This window comes from Neomonachus schauinslandi, chromosome 3, assembly GCF_002201575.2.
Source record: "Neomonachus schauinslandi chromosome 3, ASM220157v2, whole genome shotgun sequence".
Taxonomy (NCBI): Eukaryota; Metazoa; Chordata; class Mammalia; order Carnivora; family Phocidae; genus Neomonachus; species Neomonachus schauinslandi.
The window spans coordinates 91157805-91177011 of NC_058405.1; the positions used below are offsets into that span (position 1 = coordinate 91157805).

General features: G+C 53.8%; 1 protein-coding gene across 2 annotated transcripts in view; it reads right to left on the reverse strand.

The window, feature by feature from the left end:
• GLI2 (GLI family zinc finger 2) overlaps positions 1-19207 on the reverse strand; it is a 180481-nt gene that overhangs the window by 44221 nt on the left and 117053 nt on the right. For both annotated transcript variants that reach the window (XM_044913258.1, XM_044913259.1), the window contains exon 2: positions 16306-16411. In XM_044913258.1, coding sequence (XP_044769193.1) covers positions 16306-16411 — 106 coding nt within the window. The remainder of the gene's footprint in view (positions 1-16305; positions 16412-19207) is intronic.

The window sequence follows — 19207 nt, forward strand, 5'->3', positions numbered from 1 at the left end:
CTGGCCCTCCTGCCCACCCTAGCTGGGGTGGGGTGCAGGCCGAGGGGAGCCGATCACACCTGCGGCCGGAGCCTGGGCTTCCTGGGTCTGAAAGATGGCTCTGTCACTTACAGCGGGCCTCGGGTGTGCTCTCCACCCGGAGCCTCTGCATCCTGGCCTGCGGGATGGGGCGGTGGAGCCTGCCTGAGGGCGGTGGTGGGACGGCATGGGCTCCGTGGGCAGTGCAGCCCCGGGTGCCCAGTAGACGCCCACCCGGTGCTCCCCATGTCCTTTCTCAGATTTAATGGATGAGCAAAGAGAAGACTTGCAGAGTGTGGAGTGGACCCAGCCCAGTCTTTCCACATCAGGTCCTGGCCCCTTCCTCACGTGCTGGCTCAAGATTTCTGGAGGCAGATGAAAGGCAAAGCCATGGCCATGAGAACCTCACACAGCCACAGGTGCCTCAGCACCAAAGTGGCTGGGCCCGAGCCAGCACGCCTGCGCTCTCGGCTATGGGCGCCATCCCGGGGAGCTAGTAGGATGGGGATGTGGCCTTCGAGGGTGTACGGCTCCCGCAGGGCTGGAGGGGTAAGACTGCTTGATGGGAGGAGCAGGGAGGGCATCTGACCCCCAGTGCAGCCTGAGCCAGGGCGCAGGGGCAGGAACCAACGCGCTCCTTACCGCGGTGAGAGGCGGGGAGGAAGTGCAGGGATGGGGCCCCGGTACCCCACCCATGGTGCTATTTGGAGAGGCAGAACAATGCAGAGCTGAGGGGTGCTGACTCATCCAGACTCAGCATGAGCCACTGGGGCAGATTCTCCCACCTGGGGGGCCAGGAGCCAGAAGCAAGGACCCTTGGCAACCCAGAGAGGTGCCTGATGGCTTTGTTCTAAGACCTTCTGTGCAGGTCAGTCAGGCCGGAAATGGGCAGGAATGGACACTTTGCATCCCATTTCACAGACAGCACTACTGAGACCCAAAGCAGCAAGGGCACAGCGATGGTGAGCTCGGCGGCACAGCTGGACTGAACCCGGGACCCAGTGTTATCATGGCCTGGTCTAGGGGCCTTTGCTGAGGATGAGAAAGGGGGGGCTCCAGTCACTTGGGGCTGCAGGCCTACAAACCTCAGCTCGGACCTGCTTCTTGGGGTGACCGAAGGCCTCAGTGGCACCAGGAGATATCCTGCGTAGTCACGCACCTGCCTCTCTCACTCACACACCGTATGCCACCTCATGGCTTCCGCTCGGGTTCTGGGCAGGTGCCATACCCACTCCTCCAGTCAGGTCCTGTCCCTGTCCCCAGCTAACCCTCAACATCTCCCTCAGAGGGTTGCTCCAGAAGCCTCCCAACCCCACGTGGAGGTCGGGGCTCCCGTGAGATACGCCTAAGGAGGACGGCTCCTTCCCTGGACCCTGAGCCCGTCCATCCTGGCCAAGCACGGGGCACCTGCCATGAGGAGCTCACTCGGGGCCTGTCTCCCCCTTGAACGGGCAGCCAGGGAGCAAGCTCCGGGTCCACAGCTCCTGCTCACTTGCTCTCCCCATACCTGTTCCCGTGCCCACCAGGTGCTCAGAGAGCATGCTCCACGTGTGGCCACTGCACGAATGACTGGAAGAATGAGCGAATGAAGCAGTGAGTATGTCCAGCGTGCAGGCACTGCGGCAGAATGCCTGGGTTCCAGCTCAGCTCTCTCCTAGCTGTGTGGCTTGGAGCAATTCACACGCTTCTCTGAACCTGTGAGCTTAGCTACAACAAGCACTCGCAATAGTGCTCTTACAAATATGTAGTGGGAAGCAGAGGGGAGGCAAGTATGGCAGGCTGACCTTGACCTCTCAAAGATGCCTCCGTGTCCTTCCTGATCCCTTGTTAATACTACTATACTAGGAAAAAAAGAAAGGACTTGGCAGATGTGATTAAGGTAAGAATGCTGAGATGAGGAGATTATGGATTATCAGGGGGATCCTAAACGCCAGAGCAAGTGTCCTTATAAAAGAGAGGCAGAGGGACACAGAAGGGGAGGAGGCTGTGTAACCATGGGGACGCAGGCTGGAGGGATGTGGCCACAAGCCAAGGAATGATGGCGGGGGCAAGGGATGGCTTCCCCCCTAGATCCTGCAGAGGAAGCAACCTCTGCAGTATTGACCCAATAGTATTGATTTTAAACTCCTGATCTCCAAAACTGCGAGGGAATATATTCCTGTTGTTTCAAGCCACTGAGTTTCGTGGCAACTTGCTGGGAGCTAATCCAGAATGCACAGCATATTGTGCTGGTGTGGAGGAGGCCCTTGGGAGGGACTGACATCACCATCATTATTACAGTTGCCTTTCTTCTGAGACCATCAACTCTTAGGGAGCAGGGCCTGTGTGTTATTCCTTGGAGTGGCCTAGCCGGGGAGGTGCTCCACCAGTGGCAAGCTGGCAGGGAAGGGGGGAGTCCCCTCCACGCTGGGAGGGCTTCTGAGCATGCTTGCAGGGCTCTGGAGCGTGCCTTCCCCCCTGCCGCCTGGATTACACGGTCACTGGCTCCCCATAGCTGAACGCGCCCTGCACACGGCCCTGACACGCCAACCCCTCCTGCCCCAGGGACCGCTGGCTCACATGTCCTCATCCTGCCTTTGGGCTGAGATGCTACCACCCACCAGGATCACAGGGCCATGGGTGGAGTCAGAAGGCTCAGAGTGGGGAGGCGGTGACCCCTCTGCTGTTGCCCAGCTGCTCGGGGCCAGGCACCCACTTTCTCAGAAACACTAGGCAGTTGGCCTTGCGCCCGCTGATCAGCTAGAGGGGAAATAAATACCCTGAAGCTGGCCTTCCTGCTCTGAGCTATTCTCCTCCTCAAACTGGGGCTCCTTAGAACGAGGCCTGGCTGAGCAGGGCAGGCATGTGTCTGTTTTCTCCAGGGTATCCCTGAAGGGCAAGGTCAGTGCCCGCTGCCCTAGGCTTACTAGTGGATAGAGCTCCAAGGATCTCCTCTGGGCGGAGTTCAATCTCTTCGGCGAGGGTTTTGTTTGTTGGTTTGGGCTTTGTTTTTCAGTTTTCTGTTTGTTTGGTTGGTTTGGGGTATGTGAAACTGTACGTTGGCAAGCTTGCTCACCACGCCTTCCATATATTAATTTTAAAAGTTCCAGAAATCAAGCCCCTTTCAACATGCACCAAAGGGGTTTGCAACTGGAAAGAGATGTACACTGAATTCTTTTGGAAAGCACCGGAGAACCGCGCCTCTCCAAATCAGAGCCCAATTCATTTTTTTTTGCGACCATCGGCATGTTCCTATGCATCTGGGCTGCACTCTGCCCACATGGAGAGGCTCTGTAAATCAGCAAGAAGGCTCACTGTAAACAGGGCCTGGGACCACAGCATCCAGCCATTCGCTGATTTGTTTGTGTGTTCAAGCATTATTCCCTCGGTTGGTCGGCCAACGTTCACTGAGCGTGGGCCCTGAGGGAATCAGGTGGGGAGCTGGGGGTCTGAGGAGGACTCAGCCAGCACCCCACCCCTAGGAATTCAAAAACTCGACTGACAAGTGCTGCACCAGGTGTGTCTGGGTCAACTCTGACTTTCCCAGGGCTCACCTTAAACCCATACTCGGACAGATCCCAGCAGAGTACCTCAATTGCCATGAGGCTGCGGTGATGACAAGCTGTTAGGGTGATGATCCTGGGGGAGTACCACAGATCCAGCCATGAGTTCAGGAAATCACAGCCCCCTGAGCCTATGGTTCACCTCAGTGCCTTGACGGAATCATGGGTCTGGGACCTCTGGGGTCATGGAGGAGAGTGGACACTAATTGTAGCCTACAAAGAGTATACAAGGTACCAGAGCAGAAAGAAGGGTGGGAGGGAAAGAATTTATTCGTTCTGTTGGGGGCAATCTGAGAAGGCTTCCTGCAGGAGGTGGCATCTGAAACTGTGTCTCAACTCTTATAGAGAAATGGAAAGGAGGCAGTGAGTGGTGCAGGCCTGGTGTTCCGAGGCAGGAGGACAGCTGAACAAAGAGCAGGTCATATCGGGGAATAGCTACCAGAGTCCAGGAGCTGAAAGGCAGACCACACAGCTGATGGGAGAGGAATGTGTGGGAAAAACCTTAAGGAAATGTCGATAACCTGACCTGGGTTATACAAGGAATTTCTCTTCATCCAGACACTTCACTGTGGGAGTGAAGAAAGCAAACACAAACTGAGAGAGAATATCTGCAACACAGATAACTAATTATAGAATGAGTGGCCTTCATATATAAAAAGCTTGTTCACATCAATATGAAAAAGGCAACTCCATACAGAAATGAGCAAAATAACTCCAAAGGCACTTCGCAAGCAGGAAACATTACTGGCCAATAAACACAGGAAAGGATGCTCAGCCTCATCAGTAATCAGGGAAATAGAAAATCCAAATCACAGGACATACCAAAATTGAGGCAACCATTTAAACGTTGCTGACATTACCCTGGTAACAAGGATGTGGAGTGAGCCGAGCCCTCAAGCCCTGCTGGTGGCAAAACCAGCCAAGCAAAAGTCTGGCAACATCTGGGGGTAAAATGTGAATAACCCATGACTCAGCAATTTCACTCCTGGACACGCATTTACTCTAAGAAACAGCCAGCTGTCCAGGGGGCCTGGAGGACGGTACGAGAGCATTCACTGCAATAATGTTCAGAATCGCCAAAACAGGCACATCCCAGATGCCTGTCAATACAGACTGCCCCAGAGTAGTGAGAATTCATGAATAAGAGTCTCAGGCATTGACGGGTGAATCTCTGGAACATAATTTGACCCATGACAGTAGTTTCCCAATGAATCCGTTTGCAATGATTCTGTTTATACCCAGCCCACAGAGCAAAACTAAACAATGTGTTGTTAGGGGAGTCAGACATAAGGTGGAACTGTCATGGATGCAAGAGGATGAGAAACTCCAAATCCCAGAGCTTGGCGGGAGGGGGAGCCCCTGGGGCAGGACCATGGAGACCCCAAACGTGCCGGCATGTCCCCAATCCTTGGGCAGGGCAGGGAATGACCGTGTATGATATCATTACTCTTTATATCTTAACCATGCTTCCGCTCTTCCTTTTGTGTGTCTTCAATAGTAAATGAGCCTAAAGCTTAAAGAGGAGGGCTGGCTTCTGGTTCGAAGTTGGCTGAGTGGACGGGGGGCTCTGTGGTGGGGAGCGGAGCGACCGCAGGGTTGGTCGTGAACTTGCGTGGGCTGCCGGGAAGCCTTTGGGGGCTCAGTAGTTGTCTCCCTGCCACCCAGTGGGCTCCTCTTGGCTTCCCCATCTGTCTGCTGCCCAGGCTCCCTGCTGGCCAGCCCCAGCCCGTCCGACAGGCCTGCTCTGCGGCCGACACACGTCTTTATACACAGGCAATCCATTCGACCCTCCGCTCACCCCGTTCCCATTACAGACCCGCACACTCCAGCAGACCTAGCCGAGCGCCAACTTTCAGCTGTCACTCCCTACGCAGAGCCATAATAAAGAAATCACTGTTTTCAGCTGACAAAGAGCAGATTTCTTACTAAGTAAACACTGATGTTTTGGTAGGGAAATTAGGTTATAAAACTGCGCCTACAAAGGAGGCCATACACATGGACTTGGTTAAGATCTAGCCACACAGGCAAGAGGGGTTAATTCAATTGCCCACCCTTTATCACATTTTTGTCCCTTTGGAACAGAAGGATAGGAAGGTTATGGGCTTTTTCAAGTATAAAAACTAAAAAAGCATAAAAGACAAGAGGGAAGTATCAAGGAGACTTTTTTTCCTAGCAAAGTGATGACTTGCACAGCGCTGGGGTGGGGGAGAGACCTTGGATGTGAGCCATGTGTTGGGGGGTGGTGAGGCAGGAACACAGCTGGCCCTGGGGAAGAGGCCCTGGGGGAACCAGGCCCGGATTAGGCCCTCTCCAAGTGACCTGTGGTGTGGGTTAACCTCTGGAGATGGGAGGCCTTTGTCTGTAAGAACAGCCAACCTTGGCTGAGCACAGCTGAGCCGAAGCTTCCAGAAAGTCACGGCTCTATGGGGACTGTCCTATCACAGGGCAAATGCAAGGGGGGTGGACCTGGAGCCATGGAAGGAATGAGACATGTGGTCTTGGGGCAGGAGGAGCCTTCAGGAAAAGGAGGGGTTTCATTACACTGCCCTCGGGGTCTGGGTTTAAGCCATGAGAAAAGTCCAGGGAGGCGGGTGGGCTACACACAGGGAAACTCCTCCACAGTGAGAATTCTTCAACTCTGGCCTCGCCTGCCAAAGTGGTTGTGGAATTTCCTTTCCTGGATGCCTGTCAAAACGAGAGGGATAATCTCAAATAGTTTAGATAAAAGTCTTCTTAGAGGTGGGTGTGCGGCCAATTTTTACCAAACTTTTGAGTCCATTAGTGGGTGCACTGGAAAGGGCTCCTCTTCATAGAGGGCATCTGTGTCGGCCTGGGAGTGGAGGCCCCGCACTGGAACAGGGGCAACCCCAAGAAGACCGTGGAGCCCCACGGCAGGCTGGGGCTAGGGGTGGGATCGGGAGAGACAGGCCTCCCATGCCTTCCTCCTGGTAAACGTTTCCCATTCCTGGCTTCCTAGTGTCCCGGGCTTCCCCGCCCCCCTTTCTAACACACCACTCTGTAACTGCCCCATTTTTCCTCCTTCCCCTCCAAGACCATAAGATATGTGTGGGCAGCAAGGCTGGGCCTCCTTGGGCCTGGATCCCCAACACCTGGGCCGAGGCTGGCCCCTCCTAGGCACGGGGTGGTTGACGTCAGGGGAATAAGCACTAAGAACTTCCCCATCTGAGTTAAGCAACAGCTAAACATAACTTGCTTGGGCAGGGCAGGTCAAGTTCATGTGTCAGAAACGCAGCTCCCGGCAGGAGAGCATGGGAGAAGGGGCTCCCACGGTGCCCAACGTATTTCTTCATCTCCGTGGGCACCAGGGCAAGTAAGCGACGCAGCAGTGCTAACTGCAGCAAGCCTCGGGGGCAGGGCACTGCTCAAGAATCCCCTCAACAGGTGTTGACTAAGGCCGGCAGGAGTGACCTCCAGCGACAGCCCCTGGGACATGGTAAATCCAGCAGCCAGGAACTAGGCTGAATGAATGCATTCTGGGCCCTGGCATCAGCTTCCACCCAGAGTGGACACCCCAGACATGTGGACTGGGAGAGGACCCCACCTCAAAGGCCAATCTATCCCATAACTGAAATTTTACTCTTAATGATTATTTCCTTTGGATTGATCATTGTTCCATTCCCCTGTCTGCCAGCAGGGATAACCGCCTGTAGCCCTAAGACTTGCAAGGAGATGCCACTTCCTCTCCAAGGACAATCACAGCACAGAGAAAAGCTCAGGATTAAGCGTCAGTTCTCACTTACCGAGTGATCTTGGGAAGTTCTTAAATTCTGGGAACCTCTAGTTTTCTGCTGTATGAAATGGGGAGAATATCACCTACCTTATAGGGTGCTGGGGGACTGGATATGATGCCATTTGCCCAGCACCCAGGAGGGTGCCTGGAATGAAATGTGAGTTTACTTCTGGTCTCGACACAAGGGTGAAAAGAGCAAATCACTGTCCGGTGCTCACTACGTAGCAGGGGCTGTTCTATGTGCTTTATACATACTCCCTCACCTTATCCTCAAAACCACCCCATGGTTTACTCTTGTATCCCCATTTTAGAGATAGGGAAGCCAAGGCTCATGGGATGTTAAACTGCCAGCCCAAGGACATAGAGGGTATAAATAACATAGGTAGGATTTGAACCCTGGCCCTACCCCATTCTGCCCACATCCTGGGGGCGTGGGATGGGCTATGCCAAGGTGATGGGGGCCCAGTGGGACAGGAGAAGAACCAGAAAGACCACCTCTCAACTTTGCAGGACCTTCCCACCAGGAAGCCCCTCCCCACACCTGCTTTGCATGCCCTCCCCCACTGCAGACCCACCTCATTTCTGCACATCAAGATTTACTTCACTCCCGGGGCCCCTCCTGCCCTGGGCTGACCACACGGGCTCTCTCCAAAGCCCAGAGCCAGGCAGTTCCTCTTCTGCGAGGGGCTGGCGTTCAGCACTGATCAAAGAGCAGGCCGGCTTATCAGACACGCTCCTCATTAAACTTTTACAGGCCAGATTCCATTATAAATGAGCTGTCTGTCCCACACCGCAGAGCACGTTCCCAGAGCTGGGAATCTGAAGACCTCGGAGCCGGGAGAGTCTTTAGCAGAAGGGTCAGTGCAGAGAGGGGCCCTCTAGGGTTAAACTGCCCGGGTTCCAGTCACAGCTTTGCTACTTACTAGGAGGATGTCGCTAGTGAAAGCAGGCAACTGCACTGTGCCTCAGTTTCTCCACTTAGCAAGTGGGAGTGACGAAGCTGCCTTCCTCATAGGGTGCTGATAAGGGTTAAGTGGTACAATCCAGAGGGCTGGCCCCGGGCTGCTGGGACTGCACCTCAGTTAGCCTGGCCCCAGCATCCGGCTGCCCACAGGGGTCTCAAAGGCACACTTACATCACCATGAGCCAAGGCTCCACACCTATTTGCTACCCAGTCCTCAGACAGCTAAGGGAGGAGGGCCAGCTGCCCTACAAACTCCCCAGTCCCAGAGTTCTCTGGGCTCCGTGTCTCCCCGCTCCCTAGCTGCTCTGAAGTACTGGTCAGCTACAGCAGGTTTAAAGGAGCACCCACTGGGGGCGCCTGGGAGGCTCAGTCGTTAAGCGTCTGTCTTCGGCTCAGGTCATGATCCCAGGGTCCTGGGATCGAGCCCCACATCGGGCTCCCTGCTCATCGGGAAGCCTGCTTCTCCCTCTCCCACTCCCCCTGCTTGTGTTCCCTCTCTCGCTGTCTCTCTCTCTGTCAAATAAATAAATAAAATCTTAAAAAAAAAAAAAAAAGGAGCACTCACTGGAGATAAAAGGCCAACTCGGACTCCAGTGAGGCGGAGGACAAGGCCTCTGGTGGGCAGCCCCGGGCCCACCCAGCATCTCAGCCCAGAAGCCAGGCAGACAGGCCCTTCCGCCCGCTCTTCCTTTCTTCCATGAATCTCTGAACAGAAGTGCGCGCATTTGCTGAGGGAAGAGAACGTTCTTTGTGAAACACAAAGCCAGTCCTCTCTGAACCGTGAACCTAGTGGTGTGGGGCCAAGAATCAAGAAGAAAATATTACTATCTTCCTGCTCCTCAGTGACTGGCTGAGGACAGGGCTCTTAGGGGCCCAGGACGATGCAGGCTATGTGTTTATTAATCTCACGACGAGCAGGTGCAGTTTTTATTTAACACTGACCTTGGGAAAAGCCATCTTCAAATCCCCCCAGATTGGAAAGTTCAGGAGCTCAGCCAGCAACAGCACTACTTTCTTAAGTGAAGCACACCAACAGAGGGGCTAAACATCCCCATTAATATGCAGTCCCCAGGACGCGGTGGCTTCAGACAACCTTAACAGCTCTCCCAGGGGGCTCTGGGTAATTTGCACGCGCGACAAAGTGTGCAGATGATGGTGGAAGGCGGAGGTCCTCGCACCCACCAGCTGGCGTTTCCTCTTTTCTTAAAGTACCTGGGCCAGCATGTTGACTTTGCATGAATTGGTAGCTAAGCCCCAGAGCCATCTGTCCCCAGCAGGACCCCCTCCTCCTCTCTCCTTGTCTCTCAGGGTGGCCTTGGGCCGTGACCACTGGAACCCTGCTCACCAACTACAGCTCAAGATCAAGTGATCTGCAGGGGAGCGACTCGTGGTGGTCAGCTCTAGAGCCTAGGCAGGTGCTGCAGGTCACGGAGGTCAGAGGTCAGGTATGGAACCAGGCAAGAGGAGAGAGAAGGGGACTGTCCTTCCTGTGGCTGAGACGTGGTAGCTGTCTTCGTTCCATATGCTCATCCCCTTTCGCAAGCCGAGAATATGGACAGATTTAGGTCAACTTGTGGGCACTGCATCTGTGAATGGGTGATAAAAAGGAACCAGGGGATTTTTAACACCCCAAACTTCGAAGTCATTATCGTTGAGAGAAAAAGCCCTACAGCCTGCTGATTGGACGACTCTGGCACGGCAACAAACAGCTCCGGGCCTATTTTCTTGGGTATAAAATAAGCAGGGTGGCCTGCGGTGGTCCCCAGACTCTGGCCTGTAGGTAAACAAGCAGATACCCAGTCCTCACCCTAGCCTGAAAGAGCCAGAACTTCTGGGACTGGACCAAAGAACGTGCATCTTTAAGACAGAGCCGAGTTCAGATTGGCAGCCAGGTTTGAGAACTGCAGCACGAGATGGTCTCGGTAACCCCTCTGGGCGGGAAGCAGCTGAATTGGTCTGCTCTGAAGCCCCAGGGCAAGGCTGGGATGAGAAGGACCCCATAAGCAACATGGGGAGTTGAAGGGCAACCCCAGCCTCCTGAACCAGGAACCTGAACGTCTCCCTTCCCTGACAGGACATGGGTTGATCCTGGCTCAGGGCAGCCCGGACTCCTGCTTGTATGACCGCATACACAGGGCAAACAGAGAGCTCCAGCTGGGGGCCCCACAGTGCCATGCCTTAGCCTCTGTCCCCACAACACCCGGCAAGCCTGTTTCCAAGGGGCAGGGGCCAGCAACGGATCCAAAGAGGTCCCCTTTCCCACCAGCAGTCGCAAGGCTTTGGAAAGTCTGCAGGGAGTGTTTGCCCCCACCCACTGGCTGGCCTTCTCTTCTCGCCCTTGAGAATGGACTCTTGGACCCTCAGGATCATAACCTCATGGGGTTGGGGGGGTCACAAAAGAACCCCGCCTGACAACAAGAACAACCCCTCTACCCATTTATCTCCCCAACACGTGTGGTTTACACAGATAAGAAATGCTGCCCCAGGAGTCCATGGGCAGTGCCATCTACTCTTCTAGAACCACCTGAGCATTAGCGAGCTATGCAAATCCTGCTGTGGGTTTGTACTTCTAGGAGATGCGGGAAGGTGGCTGTCAGGATGGGGCGGGGGCATCTATGAAGAAGCCGGCCCCGCGTGCTGGCTGAGTTTCCACATCCTGTTCCCCATGCCCCACTCTTCCCTGTGTGGCTGCCTGTGGGAGGGGAGGGCCGTCACCTGGACCCTGGGACCTTTGCCATGTTCCCCCCACTTCTCCTACCCACCCCCTAACTGCTCCCACGGGTGTCCTGGAACCAAATCTGACCACTCCCTCTTACTCCTGGTTGCCGGGAGGATAAAGTCCAAATTCTTCAACTTGGAGAAAAAAGACCCCTCCTCTCTCCATCCCCAATGGTACTCCCTCTGTCCTATTTTCCACCTTCTTATGTCGCAGCCACAAGACAGAATCCTCTTCAAAGGTCATGCCATAGCCTGCCTCTGCCATAAGGTGCCTGGGCCTGCCATGACCCCCGCCCTCATAAGCAAATAGCAACCGTGAGAATCATCATTGTTAACATCTACTCAATGTTTCCAAACTGTTCTCACTGCTTTATTTATATGATCCCACTGAATCCTCAAAATAACTCCATAGATGGGGTAAGTACTCTCACGACGCCCGATTACAGATGGAAAAACTGAGGTTTATTCGTTTGCGTTGGTAAGCTCTCCCAAGTTCAGAGCCAGGGTTCCAGGCCAGCTAGCGGGGCAGGGCTGGTGACAGATCATTCCTGCGGCTCCGGTGGAGGGCACGACCAGCTCGCGGTGGAGCATGCATGCGGAGCCCTTGCGCACAAGGCGCCCAATCCCCGGGCCGTGAGGACCACGAGAGCCAATGGCGTGGAGCGGTAGGCCGAGGCTCCCGCTCGGGTGACAAGAGATGACACCGCACCTCATTTGCTGTGCAACGTTTGTGTAATTAGACACATTAGGTGCCGCGGAGGAGGCGTGGGCTACAGCAGGGGCTTGACGGATCGGGCGCTCCACCGGGCTCCTCCTGCATTAATCACACAAGCCAGAGCCACAGGGCCGTTGTTTTCTTAGAGGCCTCGTCCTGTTTCCCATCTGAGGCACGGAGGGGGGAGGGTGAAAGGGTCCAGAAGCACTCGCCGTGTCCCCCTGTGGCCGGGTGGGTACCGACCGTCCTGAGGCTAATGGGGAGCCCCTGGGAGCCCACCCCGGCAGGGCACGGGGCTCTGGGAACACAGCACTGCTGCCCATCATCACTTGGGTGTTAACCCGGACAGCCCGGCCCCGGGTGGGAAGGGGAGGCCAGCACGCCCGCCTTGCAGGGATGACACAGGGCAAGTCGGTGTGCCTCTCTGAAGCCCAGCACCTGCGCTCACGAGGCCGTCAACAAGGCACACCTGCCTGCCCCCAGAGCCCGGCTGCCCCAGGCCCTGCACACGCTGTTGACACCCTTTACTGTATTCTACTGGGTGATGCCACGCTGGCCACTGGGGCTTGGTGATCCCAAATAAGCCCCAGAGCTGTCCCTGCCCGAATCCCTGGAATCCGGGACCGTAACTTTCTAGGGGAAAAGGGACTTTGCAGATGTGATGGAGTTGAGGATCCTGAGACAGGAAGATTATCTTGGATTATCCGGGTGGGCCCTCAAAGCCATCGCCCGCCCTTTAGAAGGGAGGCAGAGGGAGAAAAGCATTACGGAAGAGGAAGAAGGATGCGAGGACAGAAGCAGCGGTGGGGGGGGGGGGGGGCTGGTGGAGAAGGCTATATGACCAGAGGCATGGGTCCCCGGCTGAGGCACGCAAGTGGCCTCCAGAAACTAGGGAAGTCAAGGAAATAGAGTCTTTGCTAGAGTCTCCAGAAGGAACCAACACCCCACCAACACCTTGACTTATTTCAGACTTCTGCCCTCCTGAACCGTCCGAGAGTAAGTATCATTTTAAGCCACAGGGGAATCTGTTACAGCAGCGACAGGAGACTGATACACCCCCCTTCAGACATCAAGTCAGTTCAAGAGTCATCTGGGCCAGTGAGTGACAAGGCCATTTCCACAGGCCCACTCGCTTGGCCAGACCTCCCCTGCTGCCTGCCATGAAGGCTTTCTATTTCTCCGGGTGCTCTGCCCATACCTCACCCCTCAGTGGCCAGGAAGGAAGCAGGCCCAGAGAGGGGACATGACTCGTGTCCAACCCAGGGCTGGTGAATACCAAAGCCTGGAGAAGACTTAGGGACTGCCTCCCAGCTCTCCACCGGCCCAAGGTGGGGACAGCACCGAGAGCTCCCTATCCAGTGCCAGGGCCTTGCCTGCAGCAGTATCCCAAACATGAGCCCCACCCCAGCGTTTCTGACTCATCAATTGGGCCTGGGGCCAGAGAATCTGCATTCCTCAAGGCTCCCAGGGGACCAGTGGTCATCCATGTGCTCCCAAGGGAGAGGCCTGGGCTCAGGGGGTTGTAATTAGGTTTCTAACCCTCCCCCTCTGTAAGCCGGGTTAATATTTCACCTCTCCTTGCTGCCTCAGTTCCTTCCTCTGTAAAATGGAATGATACAAAATGCCCATCTTGCGGGGTTGTGAGAGGGTTAAGGGAGATGAGATACGTGAAGTCCGTACAACAGAGCCTGGTCAGTAGGTGGGAACGATTAGGAGAAAGGGCAGTCATCAATGGTGGGGTCTACTTATAGCTCTGTGGTGGTCGCTAGGCATGTGGGGACACGTGAGCCAAGACAGTCACCCATGCCATCCTGTGTGGACTGTGCCTCCAGGGAGCGACCAGCACTGCCCACGTCTCTGACCAGCACTCGGCCCCTTCCAGGGGGCCCTTCCCTGTGGGTCTGCTGTGCCCAGGATCTCTGTCACTGAACCAGTCCAGCATTTCTCAGGAGCAGAAAGTCAGCAATTCTAATCCCCTCCCAAATAGGGACTCAGCTCCTTGATTCTCCTTCAGTGCTCAGATGCCACCAACTGAGCCATTTTCGGGTGATCCACTAGCTCCAAACATGTGCGCCCCCCCACTGTGGTCTCAGGCCCTGCAGCTGGAGGGTCTGGGAGGCGGGCAGAGGGCTGAAAGGGCCCCATCACCTACCAGGTGGGCACAGGGTGCCAGCAGCAGACCCTCTTCAAGAAAGAACCAGCGACACACACTGACATGAAATGAGAAGTTTCCAACATTTGAAAGGCCCTGAGAGACAACTTGCGGGGCCTCCCAATGCGCAAATCTGGGACCATTTCAACCACACACAAATAGTGACGACAACAGAGTATAACTCAGAGTAGTACGCCTGTCCATGCATTTATTTGGTATAAATAAATAATCAAAGAAAGAAAGACAGGGGGGGCGGGGGGGCGGGGAGAAGGGACCATTCCTCACAGGAGAATTCCAGGCAAAAAATGCGGAAGGAATGATGGAAACAAAAAATCATCATTTGGAAAACACTAATAATATGGTTTCTGTTGAGAACCATCTGATGGATGTGAAAGTAGGTAAAAATTTGATAAAACACAGGATATTTACATATTACCGAAGTCTCAGCCCCTCCCCTAAGATACCTGTTAATGACAAAGGGACCAACTTTAAAGTGGAGAAACCCAGCAGACCTCACCTTAGCTAAGTGAGCTGCAGCGATGAGAAAAATGAACCTCTCCAGTGATGAGAACTATTGTCATTGTGTGTGTCTCCTGACATAACACACTAGGAAGGACACAGCACCACTTTTATGGTATTACTCCCCAAAATGCTTATTCTGAATTTCATCATGAGGCAAATTTAGGCAAGTGTCCCCAAACGAGGACACCTGTACATTTTGTACTGGCCTGTCCTCTTCAAGAAGGTCAAGGTCATGAAAGACAAGAGAAACTAATCCAGCCACTAGCCTGGATTAAAGAAGGTTTGACCACGAAATGCAAAGGCCGCATCCCGAACAGGGAAAAAAAGACAGGAGTGGGGCAACTGAGGAAATGTGGATACAATTTACAAGTCACTTAATGACCCTGTATCAGTCTTCGGTCACGTAGGATGTGACCCCTGGGGAAGCCCAGCGGAGGGTATCATGGAAATCTTTGTGCTATTTTTGCAACTGTTTTCCATGTCTGAAATTATTTCAAAGTGAAAGATACTTTAAAAAAAAAAAAGTCCCCGATTTTCTCGGCCTCGGGGAGGCGGCAATGGGTGCCCAGAAACAGGAGTTGCTTGGAGGCTGGGACCTTCTCAGTCACCAGCCTCCTCATCAGGCACAGTGCTGGCTTTGAACATAGGGAGTGCTCAGCCAGGAGCTGGGAGACGCAGCAAGTAGGGTTTGTCTTCAAAGGGTGGAGAGCACTCTCACTTAGCCAACACTGATCCTGGACCTATTCTGTGTCAGCCATTGGCAGGGCAGCAAGGAGAGGGAAGCTCAGAGCCTGCTGGGGGGAAGGTGGGAAAACGGATCATTCCAGGGAAGGGGCCCCACTCAGTGTGGGGGACCCCGGTGCCCCAAGAGGAGCATTCCTCTTGGAATGTGTGTGCTACAACCCTGAACAGCAACTTGGCATGGACAGATGAGGTGGCTGGGTCCAGAGGGGCCCTGGGCCTAGTCGATCCTTTGCAGTAGGTTTCCTCCAAGCTGGTGTGGGGAGCGGCAGAGATGTGGGGGTAGGGCAAAGGTTCCAGCCTCTCCTCTGGAAGCAGAATGGATGGGGTAGCGCGGGGCCCAGCCTTAGAGTCATAAAGACCAAGCAAAGTGACATTAGCTCCAGGCTTTGAGGCTTTAGGTGAGAACGAAGAGGGACAGGACTCGGCTTAGTGAGAGGGCACTGGCACACATCCTGCTACCTGGGGGCCTCAAAGCAGGGAGTGCGAGGAGGCCCCAGAGTGTAACATGACCTTGTCCTTATCAGGAGGGTGATTATAGTATAGCGTCTAAACCGGGACATGTAAAAAGGGCGCTATGAATTATTATACAGTGACAATGTGTAACTAAGGTCACCGTACTCATTTTTTAAAATTTTATTTATTTATTTGAGATAGAGCAAGTGAGAGAGGTAGCACAAGCGGGGAGAAGGGCAGAGGGAGAGAGAGGAGCAGGCTCTCTGCGGAGCAGGGAACCCGAAGGGGGCTCGATCCGGGGACCTTGAGATCATGACCTGAGCCAAAGGCAGATGCTTAACCAACTGAGCCACCCAGGCGCCCCTAAGGTCACCGTACTTATATAGGACCTTTGGCCTGGAAGAAATTCCCACTGCATGGGTGCACACAGAGCCCCAAGGTGCTATGGATGCACAGCGACAGCCCTCAGCCTTGGCAGTGGGGATGTGCGAGCCGAGCAGGGCTTCCTTCTCAGGTAACCAGAGGGAGCTGGGTGTTCACGACCCACCTACACATTCACCTGGGGTCCTGGGTCAGCGCACTCCTGGTGGCAAGGGGGACTGTTGGCTTAGGACAGTGCAGTTGAGGAACACCAGAAAGACAGACAGAGGCAGGACAAGTGGCTGAGGCTGCCGGCCTCCCCCGCAGCAGGTGACCACATGCCGGTGGGCAGAGGGCAGAACTTACCCGGGCATGCCGTGGACAGAGTGGGGCTCATAATGGTACCTTCCCTCCTGGTGTCTCATGTCAATCGGCAAGGGAGCATGGAGCGGTGGCAAAAGGTGCTGCGGCACTGTGGAGTGGGAGAGAGAAACAGGCCTTCAAAAACTTTTCCCCTCCCTCCAAAAGCCATTTTCAAAGGGCTTTAAAGCTCAATGAATTTCAGAGCCCGAGTAGCCAGGACAGGGAGCTCCGCGCGGTGCCCTGGCTATCACACACCCACGGAGGGGGATGAATAAATAATCAAAGGCAGCCCGAGGATCCTACATCTTTCACATAAAAGATCCCCAACCGCGCTCTTGACAAAGACAAGCAGCTAAGCGCTCTTTGAACTCGGGGAGATTACAGGCTCAGCCGCAAATCAGGGCTGACAGAGCTGGCAGACTGCTGCCCATCTCGGCCTGGGCTGCGTGTGGCTCCGGATGCCGCAGTCACCCTGGCTGGAAATATTTACCTAGAACCATCTGTGAAGCCAGGGCCCGCTCCCGGCGCGGCCAGCCTCAGGAAGGCCCAACCCCGCCGAGCCGCCTGCCCCGTTCTGCTGGGTCTGTTAATTCTGCAGCTCTTCGTATTAATGACTGACCCCCAAATGAGCTGGTGGGTGCCTCCAAGACGCAGACGCCAGCACGTGAGCCTCGCTTCCAGAGTCGTGTCAGCCTCCCGTCTGCACTTGGCCTGCCCTCAACAAATCATCATGGTAATTGTAGGATGCTCTTTGCTTATTTAAAAAAAAAAAAAAAAAATTCCTGGGTCCCCTGGAGGCAAACATAATTATAGGCTTTAGGAAAATAAGCCTCTTTAAAAAGTAGTTAGACTGAGAAAAGGGCTAAGAAGTGGCGATTTCTCAGTCAACTCTTACTCGGGTTGAATGCCATGGGCCAGCAGGCGTGCGTGTGGAGTCTGAATTGCAGAATCCTCGCAAGAGATGGGCATGGGTTTGTTTCTCGTGCGTACAGGTCAGCTGACTGCCCAGCCTACTGTAAGGGATGCAGACACATAATTCTGCTATCGGTTTCCCTGCAAACAGGTCCTGGGACTGTCCCATAAGCACTATGAATTCTTTTTTTTTTATTGTGGTCAAATATATGTAACATAAAATTTACCATTTGAACCATTTTTAAGTGTACGGCTCAGTGGCATTAATACATTCAAATTGGGGGGCAACCACCATCCATTTCCAGAACTTTTCCATCTTCCCCAGCTGAGACTCTGTCTCCATTAAACACTAATTCCCCATTCCTCCTCTCTCCCAGCCCCCTGGCAACCACCATTCGCCTTTCTGTCGCCATGAGTCTGACTATTCTACATACCTCATATGAGTGGAATCGTACGATATTTGTCCTTTTCTGTCGAGCTCATGTCACTTAGCATAATGTCCCCAAGGTTCATCTGGTATAGCATGTGTCAGAAGTTCCTTTTTAAGGCTGAATGATATTCCACTGTATGGATGTATTCCTGGTCTGGCTATCCATCCACTCGTCAACAGATACTTGGGTTGAACACCATGAATTCTTTTTTTTTAAGATTTTTTTTAATTTTGCAGGTGCCTGGGGGGCTCAGTCGGTTAAGCATCCGACTCTTGATTTCAGCTCAGGTTGTGATCTCAGGATTGTGAGATGGAGCCCCTCATTGGGTTCCACAGTTCATGTGGAGCCTGCTTAAGATTCTCTCTCTCCCTCTGCCCCTCCCCACCCCTGCTTGTGCACACTCCCTCTCTTAAAAAAAAAAAAAAAAAGATTTTTTTTTTTTTTTAAATTTTTAAGTAATCTCTATCCCCAGTGTGGAGCTCAGACTCACAACCCCAAGATCAAGAGTCCCCCACTCCACTGACTGAGCCATCATGAATTCTTAAAAGAAAATTTTCCCCCTGAAATTTTAACCTTAATTTTCACATACTCAAATTTATCTTCATAGTTCCACAAAACTGGCACCTTCCACGAGTACTGAGAACAACAACAACAAAAACGAATCTTCTCACCCTGACTAAATCAGTTTGCCAAACACAGACTCCACAAATCTTGGGCTCCAAGGGGACACACGATACAGCAGCCGTGTTGTCCCGTCCCTCTGGTGGGGCCCTCACTTGCGGAGCTGGAGATTGCTGGAATGACCACCCCATCCCCTGAGAGGACTCCAGTGGTGGTGACAAGATGCCCCCAGGGGACTCAGCAGGGAAGCCGTGTCCAGCTCCCCAGATGTTTAGGAAAGGGCCTTTTGGTTATTTTTTTTTATGTGGCCAGGCAGACCAGATTATAGTATTATTAATAAAATAAAAATAGTTTGCCTTTTGTATGTTTCTGAATGTTTTCCTGCAACCCCCCCCCCCCCCCCGCCCACCGCCGAGGCAGCCAGGGTAGGTGTTACTGTGCCTATTTCACAGAGGAGGAAATAGAGGCTATGGGTGATTTCAGCCCAAAGTCACAAAGCTGAAAAACAACAGAACCTGGGGGAGAATCCAAGGCCCAGGACAGCTGGTCGTGGGCTTTTCCCTCTGCCCAGCCAAAATGAATCCTCAGAGGCAGTCCGTGGGTGCAAAGGTGATCCCTGGCGTCCTTCTGGTCTCACCTTGAGTATACATTATATTTAACAAATGCTCATGTAGGACTGGGCCCACTCCTAGCGTTTTGCAGATATCAGTTCCTGGCTCTTCATGGCACCCCAGGGGGCATTCACCCCAGAATTCCCAGTCCTCCCACTGGCCGTCCCGCAGCACCCAGCTGTGCTTTTCTTCTCTCCTCTTGCTGCCTGCAGAAGCAGAAGGCAGTCCCCTAATGCCGCAGAGCCCAGACCTTCCCCTCGACCTCACTAGCTAGGAGTGCTCTTCTCAGGGTTAATGCAACTTCACCCGGGTCTCAAGAGCTATAAAATC